The sequence below is a fragment of the Aphelocoma coerulescens genome, chromosome 15 (assembly GCF_041296385.1).
Source record: "Aphelocoma coerulescens isolate FSJ_1873_10779 chromosome 15, UR_Acoe_1.0, whole genome shotgun sequence".
Taxonomy (NCBI): domain Eukaryota; kingdom Metazoa; phylum Chordata; class Aves; order Passeriformes; family Corvidae; genus Aphelocoma; species Aphelocoma coerulescens.
The window spans coordinates 3,253,256-3,263,168 of NC_091029.1; the positions used below are offsets into that span (position 1 = coordinate 3,253,256).

At 47.5% G+C, this 9,913-nt stretch overlaps 1 protein-coding gene across 2 annotated transcripts; it reads left to right on the plus strand.

Moving 5' to 3' along the window:
* Positions 1-28: 28 nt before the first annotated feature.
* TMEM120B (transmembrane protein 120B) lies at positions 29-9,774 on the plus strand. 2 transcript variants are annotated; one of them, XM_069031326.1, is made up of 12 exons: positions 29-126; positions 2,454-2,572; positions 3,484-3,600; positions 4,356-4,415; positions 4,971-5,066; positions 6,113-6,202; positions 6,681-6,746; positions 7,685-7,746; positions 7,994-8,086; positions 8,469-8,533; positions 8,687-8,759; positions 8,970-9,774. In XM_069031326.1, the coding sequence occupies exons 1-12, from the start codon at positions 58-60 to the stop codon at positions 9,044-9,046; spliced, it is 987 nt and encodes a 328-aa protein (XP_068887427.1). In that variant the 5' UTR covers positions 29-57; the 3' UTR covers positions 9,047-9,774. The 2 variants fall into 2 exon arrangements, with proteins under 2 accessions (XP_068887427.1, XP_068887426.1); XM_069031325.1 differs by having other exon boundaries at positions 8,687-8,755.
* Positions 9,775-9,913: the final 139 nt, after the last annotated feature.

Below are 9,913 nucleotides of genomic sequence, written 5' to 3' on the forward strand. Positions count from 1 at the left end.
ACGTCAGCGGCGCGCGAGGCGCGCGGGCGCGCGCCGGCGGCCCGGGGAGCACGCGCCATGCGGGAGCAGCTGGAGCGGTGCCGCGGCGGGTGGCGGGAGCTGGAGGAGGAGTTCCAGCAGCTCCAGGTGAGCGGGGCCGGCGGGGCCCTGAGGGGCATCGCGGTGCCTCCCCCGCCTGCGCGGCCGCGCATTCCCCCGCGCTGCCCCGCGTTGCCCTTGCCGGCTCCGCTTCACATCGTGACGCGGGGCCGGCCGCGGCTCGCCCAGCCTGGGAGAGGACCCGGCAGGAGCGGGACCGGGGGTCCCCACCGCCGGCGGCATCCTCGGGGCGGATCGGCGGGAGCAGCCGGAGGTGCGGGCGGGCTCTCCCTCGCTCCGCCCGGGGCGGCCAAGCGTGCTCGGTGCCTTCGCTGCGGCCGCGGGGTGCCCGCACGAAGCGCGGCGGTGCGAGGATGGGCATCCCTGCGCGGCACCCACAGACAGCCTCGCCCCGCTGCCCCAGGCACGTGCTGCGAGCGCATGGGACAGCCCAGACCGAACCATGACCGTGCCCCAGATCCCTCTGAGGATGCACCGAGATGTGGTGCCGCCGTTCCCACTGCTGGAACAAGGATGGAGAAAGGGGACGCGGCGTGGCTGTGCACCCATGGCGTGGTGCAAAGAGCAGTGCAGGCAGTGCCTGTCCCGCCAGCATCTCCTGGCGGAGTTTGATTTCCCGTGGTGGGATAGGAGGGGTCCAAGTGCTGTTTTTCCATCTTGCAAAAGTGCATTGAGGGACAGAAAGGCCTCGGAGTGGGGGCCAAGAGCTGTTCTACAAGATGCTTTTACCTCCAGAAACCTTCCCTTCCCTCCCTGTCGTCAGTGCTGCACCTATACACGTGCTTTAAATCTTAAAGCCGGTTTTAAAGTACCACCGGCTGTTTTGACTCTGGAGGCTGTTTTAGCCTCTTTTAAGCTGTTGAACAGAACGTGCATGCAAAAAAAAAAAATATTGTGATTTCCAGATGTAGCTTGTTTCTTGATTAAAACTCAGTTCAGGTTGTACTCTTGTTAGCAGAAGCAAGAGTTGGGTGCTGGGGGAGACCAGCTGGTGTGGCTTTGTTGGTCACTTGTTTGCTGTGTGCTGTATTCTCGAGGAGCACACAGTCTGAGTCTGACCTAAACCACAGCAAATGTCAGTGACTTGTCCCTGCCTCAGTTTCCCCAAGGAAAGTAGAAACACTTTTTGGTGGGGTGGCAGCTGCTGGTGGTCGATGTGTCATTGACCAGGGGTTAGTGCTGTAGAGGTGTGCTCAGCACAACCAAAGTGATCCTGAAACGGTAAGAGCTGCAGTGTCTGTACATGGTTAGTGTGGTTATTAAGGTCTTTAAATCAGATACTGGAGCTTGTTTTGGATGGTTCCTGTAAATAAAGAACGGCTACCAGGTGGGTCCTGACAAGGAGAGCAAAGATTTGGTTTGTGTGGTTTCACCACAAAGTTTATGCTCTGGGAAAAACAGTGGGAATTTCCTGTGGTTGTTGGTGTGCTTGTGGGTGAAGCAGCCACATAACCCACACTGTCTCTTGGCACTAACTCTGCAAACTCTGTTTTCCATCTTATAGATCTTAGAATTGACCCAGAGGTCAGTGCTTGGTGCTTGGGGAGCCCTTCCTGAGACCTCCCTCATGGGGAAGGGGGTGAAATCCTTGCAAAGGGTGGAAAAGCAGAGCCCAGGTATCCCCGAGTGGAGGGAGGGGTGAGAGCAGAGGCTCCTCTCGATGGGTTTGCAGTTGGTGAGCGTGTGCTTGTTATGGCTGGGCACTAACTGGGGGCTTCAGGGACCCGTGAGCTGTGATAAAGCAGTTCCTCCCAAGGAGCATCTGAGGCCACAGGCAGGGACATCAGTTCAGGTCTTTAAACAGGAATGTGGGGCAGTAAGTTGCTTGAACATCCATGGAGTTGGGATGGCAGTGGTGGCCAGGAGGTGCTTAAACCCCCAGCTGTGGATTTGTGTCTGGCTTTGTGTCTTTCCCCTTCCCCTCCCCACTCTGTTAGCTCCTCATCTTTTTTCTTCCAGATTTAATCTGGCTGTGAAATTGGAGTGCCTGCTCTGTGATGTAGCCACCATTTGATGGGCATGGATCAGAATCAAATGGAGGATTAGGGGATTCAAGGATTAGGGTCTTCATTGCAGGATAGGATGGGAGTGAGGAGCTCCTGAGTGGGAAAGCTCATTAGAAAGAGGAAATTAGATGACTGTAGAGGATGCTTTTCCTCTTGCAGGAATTTCATCACTGGCCATTTAAGCCCTGTTGTATCTGTACTGGTTTGGCATCTCCCCCTCCTTGCTTGTTAAAGGGGTGCCTGTTGTATCCCAAAGAAACAGGATTTTCCTTGTTTCCCTCGGAGGTGAGGACCAAATGCCATGAATAACCTAGAAGGGCTCTTCCTACCAATTGTCTCCTCCTGCAGGAAACACACAAAGTTTACAGGCAGAAACTGGAAGAAGTCACCAGCTTGCAGACAGCCTGCAGCAGCTCCATACATCGGCAGAAGAAGACACTGAGGGATCTGAAGCACAGCCTGCAACGGTAACAGGAGACCTGGAGGGTGGAGGAGGCAGGGATGGAATATTTCTCCTTCCCGAAGGGCTGAAACGCTTGGATTTTTAGCACTTTTAATAGACAATCTGTGTTGCAGTGCTAAAGTTGTTCTATATTGTAGCCAGGTAGAATGTTCATAACTGCGTGAGAGATGGAGTCCTGTAAATAAAGAAGTTTAAAGGAGCTGGTGTGGATTTCATCCTTGCAGTGCATGCTGTACATTGCAGGACTGCCCAGCTTTTGGCTGTGCCAGGTGAGCAATGCTTTGCTCTATAAACTGCACTGGAAGAACAACATCAGTCCTTGAACCTGAAGGTGTAACTTGCTCCTGGGTGGATTTACAGGAGGGAACTGTCTCTGGCTGCTTGGCTGATTCCCAGGAGCCACGGGCTGAGTTCCTTATATGCAGGCCAGAGTACAGCACCTCTGACACCACGGGCTGCTGGCTCTGCTGCTCACTGCTCTCTGGTTAACATTAATTACTAAAACCACAGTTTGTCAGTAAATCAGCTCTGTGTCCTGTTACGTCCTGAAATGTTTCGTACCTGATGAGCTGCAGTCTCTGCAAGAGCACTGCCTGAAACCACGCACAAAGTTCCCAAGGTGGAAGGAGTTCCTTCAGAAAAGCACAATATTCCCACACGATCTTGTCACTGAGCTCATGAAAAGAGAAGCTGATTTATAAACCAGCTGGTTGAAGTAACCTACAGCAGCATAAACAAACCTGGCAGCGAAATAAAGTCGTGATAAGCCAAATGGTTCTGCAGAAATACGGGAGCAAAGCACATCACCTCACACAGCCAGTTTTTTAACAGCGTGGATTTTATGACATTATTTTCCTTCAAATGAGAAGGAGGTGAAAACATGAACAGGAATATCTTGTTTCTGTGTTCTTGCAGGTGCAAGCCCAGAGCGAGTCCTGAGGAGTTTGCTCTCATTCAGGAGATCAGCAGCCAGATCAAGGAGAGGCAGAATGCCTTTTTTGACATGGAAGCCTACCTGCCCAAGAGGAATGGGTACGTGCTTCGCTGGGGAGGCTCACTCACTCCAGAAATTTTGAATTTTTAAATGGTCACAGCGCTTTGTTCCCAAAGGAAATGGTGCATGTTGAAGAAAGACCTGTAAAATTGGATTAGTCATAAATCTCTTGCTGAGCTGCTGTGTCAGTTGTACACAGAATTCATTAGCTGTGAGTGGATGTAAATGTGTGTGGGCAGTGCAGGTTTTCTGTTAAAATTACGGTAACCCACACTGGCAAGGGATTGTGCTGTTCACTGTTCCACACTGATGTTTTCCTGGGCTAATTTTTTTGAGGGCTGAATCAGCAGAAGACTTTTCTCTTTATAAAAAATGGTATTTTTAACCATCTTTAAATTTACACTTTTCTTCAAGCAGGGCTGCTAGGGCAGAGTTCTGTCGGTTGCCAAGGGCTGTGTGATGCTGCAGCCCCTTGGAAATTTCTATCAGAAAGTTTACTTCCAAATCCTCCCTGTGATGTTTGGACAATGCACACTACATATATTGCCCTTAGACTGTAATGCAAAAAAGGCACCAGGAAAATAAACTTTTTCAATAACTTCCTGGAAATGCTGACCAATATTTCCATGTTTAAAGCCTCTTCTGTGGTCTTTCCCTCCAGTTTGTCTTAATTAAAAACCTCCAGCGAGCGTGGCTTTGGCAGAGCCACTTTCTCATCACCTTGATCTAGATCATCTTGTGGTGTTCAAATAAAACAACTTACTTGGGTCTGCTCTTGGCTTTTGTCTTCCAGCTTGTACTTAAATCTGGTGCTGGGAAATGTGAATGTCACTCTCCTGAGCAACCAAGCAAAGTGAGTGTGCGTTCCCACACGTGTGAATTTGGGTTTCTCTGGGGCCAGTTGTGGGTGTGGACTGAAGCCCAGAGAGGGGAATGGGTTTCTCTTAGACCTGATAAGTGAAATGTTGAGGGTTGGCAATAGGACATGGGGATAAGCTAACATCTTATTTAGCTCCAGTTGATTCCATCCATCACTTGCTTTTAAGCCCAGCTCAGCCTGTGGCCTTAATTGTAAAGGTGTCTGGAGTTTTTTTGTGATGAAAAAGGGTACTGTGACTTCTAGGCATATGGTGCTCCAGAAAATGGAGATCTAGATATACATTTATTTTTAAAATCTTTTCATGCCAACCCAGAAACCAGCTCTGATGGACAAGCCATTGTGTTGCAGGTGAGACAGACCCTCCCTGCAGGCAGAACACTGCCTTTCACCACTGTCCACTGCTTTTCTAAGTGTTTCAGCAAAACCTCTATCTCTGGGCTTGGCATTTGTATCTGGTTTGGAAGAAGTGAAGCCACATTCCAGTCAAGTATCTGTTTGTGTCCATAAACAGCACCTGTTTCCTTCCAGGTTTGCCTACAAGGACGAGTATGAGAAGTTCAAACTTTATCTGACAATAATCTTGTTACTCGGGGCTGTCGCCTGCAGGTTTTTCCTCCACTACAGGTAAGCTGCATTTTTGTTTCTTATCAAGTATTTTGCATAAAATTTTGCATGCATTTTGAATTATCTTATGTCTTGTTAAGGACAGTGAGACAGCTCAGGTGCTATTTAAGCTTTGAGCAATTGGGCAGCAGGACACCTGCACCTCTTCAACTCTGGCAGGAGCTGTATTTTAGCTAATTGTTTTTCCTTTTTAAAAGAGTCTTTTGTAACTGAGAAAGTCCAACATCATGTTTCCTGATGATGCTAAAAATTGATGATGTTGTTATTCTGGCATCATGCTGTCCTTGGGAATGAACAGTTGGTTTTGCTTGTGGGTTGTCCCAGGCAGAGACCAACACTGTGCTGCAGCTCTGGGGTTGCAAAAGCACCAGAAGAGAATTTGCGTGAAATAATCAGACCTGAAACATTATCTCTAGGTTGTGATAAAGTGTCTGAGCACCAACAGGCTTCCACTATTCAGTTTTGCTTAAAAACCAGGAAGGTGTTGGAGCCAAGAACTTCCACTACAGTCTCTGTGTGTCTGGGTGCATGCAAGATTGTACCAGGAATGATGCTGCCCTGTACAGAGGCTACCCCAAGTCCCCTTGGCTTCTGGAGTGTGCAAATGGCAAAATAAGTTTTGGTGTTTTGGTTTTTTTGCCCCAGAGCATAATGCTCTTCCATTCTTCTAGTTGATAGGATTTATATAGATCTCATGGAATCTCCTCATTGAATTAGCCTGGAAAGGCCTCACTAAATTGGATCATCTGCTGCTTCCATGGTGTTTTCTCTCCTTGAGCAGCACTTAAAGCCATCCCTGCATACCTGCTTATCAGCTCAGGATCTGCAGTGTTGGGTCATGGGAAGGGGTGGGGGGGAGGAAGGGCCCTGGAGCCTGGCAGTGCTGCATGTGGGTTGGAGATGTTCAGGATGGGGCTTTGTGTCCATAGCCTCACTGGGGCAGCTTTTCATTTACCCTGGAGGAGGAAGGAAAAATAGGGATTTTTAAAATGCATGTTTATAATTAACAAGATGGGTTTTTATTCTGTGTTTTTTCTGTTTAACAGGGTGACAGACGAAGTGTTTAACTTTCTGTTGGTGTGGTATTACTGCACGCTGACGATACGGGAAAGCATTCTCATTAGCAATGGCTCAAGGTACAGTGCCACCTGCAAAAACCATGGAAAGCATGAAATGTCCTTAAAAGAAAACCAGGCAACAAAAAGGGATTCAGCTTGGCACTGAAACACAGCAAATCTGAGATGCTGATGCCTCTCTGCAGAGTCTCTTGTCTCTCTCTTCCTCCCATGTCACTTCCAAAGACAAATGTGGCCACCTGAGGTTTGGAGAGAGAGAAGTTGCAGTTCTTAGGAGGCCCTAAGGTCTTGGTCCAAGGTGTTGGCTGTTTTTGGTAGCTGTGGGTTAGTTGTAGATGTGGTCTGGGGTGTAAGCGTGCTGCCTTGTGTTAGAGGTCACACATTTTTGGTTGGAAATGCCACAGCATCCCTTGTGCTTGTGTTTGAGTTGGGACATCTGTTTTGTTACCAGTTTCTGGATAATTTTTTGTCTGTGAGGCTGGACATCGATGCTGAAATCCATGTTTCTTGTCTAACTGTCATGTTTTTTTCTGCTCAGGATCAAAGGCTGGTGGGTGTCTCATCACTACGTTTCCACGTTCCTGTCTGGAGTGATGTTAACGTGGTGAGTCTGCTCTTGCCTGCTCGAGGTGCTTCAAGCCTATTTCATGGTGTTTATATCATCTGAGCATTTAAATCCAGTGTGACCACAGAGCTGTGGCCACAGGATACATGGCAGAGTGTCAGCCTTAATATTTGTTTGATGTTACAGATGTTTTCAATGATAAATACAACACTGCAAGTTTGTATTTACATTGCTGGTTTAAAATAAAAAAAAAAAGAAAGAAATACAAACCCTGTGGCTGTAGTTGGGCTGGTGATAGCAAAATCTCTGCAAGTCTCCCAGTTTCTGTCTCTGTAACTAAGGAAACAAGCAGCACTTTGCTATAGAGGAGGGACACCACAAAATGAATGTTTGGTGCCTTTATTGAGCCTTGATTACAGAATTTAAAGCAAAAAATGCAAGCTGCCCCCTTGCAGTGGGTGGTGGTGTTGGTCAGACAACCCACGATGCACCCCACGTACAGCCCCCGTGCAACGTGTCTCAACTTGGGCATGAACTGATTAATTATTAAAAATTGTTTTAAAACAACAAAAGCTTCTGCTCCTGAGTCTGTAAGGGGCTGACATAGTGGCTGGGGCAGAAGGTCCCTTGCCCTCCATCTATCCTGAGCTGCCCTCAGGATAAGCAGCACAACAACCCCCTGCTCCAGGGCTTGGATTCTCCATGCAGATGATGCTGAATGGCTTTGCTGCCTGGAGAAAACTGTGATAATGGAGAAGAGGGGACAGCATTCATCCATGTTAGAGAGGGGAAACCTAATCAGTGAGAGCATTTCCCGTGTGGCTGTAGCACCTTTCTGGGCTCCCAGTGGGTGGAATGGGCTGGGCACCAGCTGCTAGTTTGTTTGCTAATGGGATCAGGCCTGGTGGTGAAGGGGAAGGGCACTGCATTGGATGCTTTTAGCAAACTAATAGGCCTCCCCTGTGTTTTGCTTCCAGGCCAGATGGACTCATGTATCAGATGTTTCGCAGTCAATTTTTAGCATTTTCAATATTTCAGAGTGAGTATATCTTACCTTGCTAATTCAGGGGATAAAGTAATTTTGTGTCATGCATGCTTAGAAGAAAACACGTTTTGGTAAATACTGGAATATTAAACTGTAGGAATATAAAGATAGTGTACAAATATGCAACCCACAAATATAAGCAATAATTAAATGCTGTTGGATTAGACATTATTAAAGTAGTTTGATACTTACCATACTTCTGAATAACCAATGTAGTGATGTTTTCTCTCTATTTCTCCAGGCTGTGTTCAGTTCTTACAGTATTATTACCAAAGGGGCTGCCTCTATAGACTCCGGGCTTTGGGGGAGAGAAACCACTTGGACCTCACAGTAGGTGAGGTTTCCTGCTATACTTTCTTTGCACTGCTTTTCCAGAGGTTTTGGATGCAGTGATGGGGAGGGAGAGGGCTGTGTGCCTCCCCATAGCAGACCTGCCTGTGTCCCAAGGCACAAGGGGCAGTGAGGCTTTTATCCCCCTCTTCAGGTCCTGTGGGTCAGGAGCAGAGGAATCTGATCTTTGTCAGCATTTGAGGGAGACTAAGATGAAGGTTTTGGTCATCCCCATCTTCATCCTACTCCAGCTACTGCAATTTCAAGTATATATTTTCACTTGACAGGAATAGCCCTAATAGGGTGGTTTGGGTGAGGAAGAGCTGCAGGTCCAGTCCTGGCTCTTCCATGCTCACACTCTTGCCTCTTCTGTCAACCTTTTCCAGAAGGATTTCAGTCGTGGATGTGGCGGGGGCTGACGTTTCTCCTTCCCTTCTTGTTCTTTGGACATGTAAGTGGGCGATGCCATCCTTGCTCTGCAGTGCAGTGTCTGCTGCTGCACCACACAAAGGTGCTTTGGATCACATGCACCCATGGCAAATGTTTCCAAGGTTTCATTCTTTTTGCTCATAATTAAATTGCCTTTTTCTTTTCCCCTTTGCAGTTCTGGCAGCTATATAATGCAATCACGCTTTTCAGATTGTCAAGGCACAAGGAATGCAAAGAATGGCAGGTGGGTGTTGGCTCTGCTCAGAGGAAGCACAGAGCAGGGGAGAGGGGGTGCCTGACCACATCCTGAAAGATATTTGGGCATCTAATTCCATTTAAATATCTCAGGATAATGCAGCACAGAGCCTGTTCTATGTCTGGTAGAGTCCAGCAGTGCTGAATATAATCCATGTTGCAATATTACAAGGTAATAAATGTTGCTTCCTTTCCCCTCTCAGGTTTTTGTGTTGGCTTTCACATTCCTGCTGCTCTTCCTCGGGAACTTCCTCACTACTCTCAAGGTGGTACACACTAAACTCCAGAAGAACAAAGACAAGGTGAAGAAGCTGTGACTCCCCCTGCTCCCAGTGTGCATCCATCCCTCTGCCCCCAGCAGGGCTGGGTTTGGGACAGATCCTGCTCAAGCCCAGCCACAGGTGATGGACAGGCTCAGAAGGACTTGCCTGTCCCCATGTTTGGTGAAGGACTGGCAGCACAGACTCAGTATTAATGCAAGCATGGCTCTCCAGTCACACTCCTGCTATTTATGTATATTTAATATAAAATGTATTTGCTCTGGGTTTTTTTTTTCTGTATATACAGCAGCATGCACCTGCCTGGCAAAGCACCAGCGTTGGGGGAAAATGTGGGATCTACTGTAATTCCAATTCTGGAATGGTACCTGACACTTTCCAGTTTTATTATTTAAATTCTGGGTATTGAATTTGCAGAGGTTTATGAACACTCTGGGTGGATCAATAATACAGAGCAAATGCTGTTTTTCAAGGCATTTGTTTAAGGCATATTTTCAGTGGCAATACTAGCCTGTGTGTACTGTGAAAAGAAAATGCTCATCTTTGTACCATACTGCTGCTATATACACTGCAAAAAGCTATTTAAAGAAGAGAAATTCCTCCTTTGAAAACAAAATCATGCAAGCAAAAGCAGTTTTTAAATGGCAGGGAAGTCTGCTAGCCCTTTTTCAGGGAGACCAGGTCATCTGTCCAGGCCTGAAAGGACCTAAAATAAACCATTCAATATGCAGCTGCCTCAGCCCCTTTTTAGTAACAAACATACAGCCCTTGGGTTGGTTTTTGAGGCATGATTCTGGAAAGGGGAGGGTAGGCTCGGCTCAAATATTAAATACTTTCTTTAGATGCTGCACTCGCACCAATAATGAAGA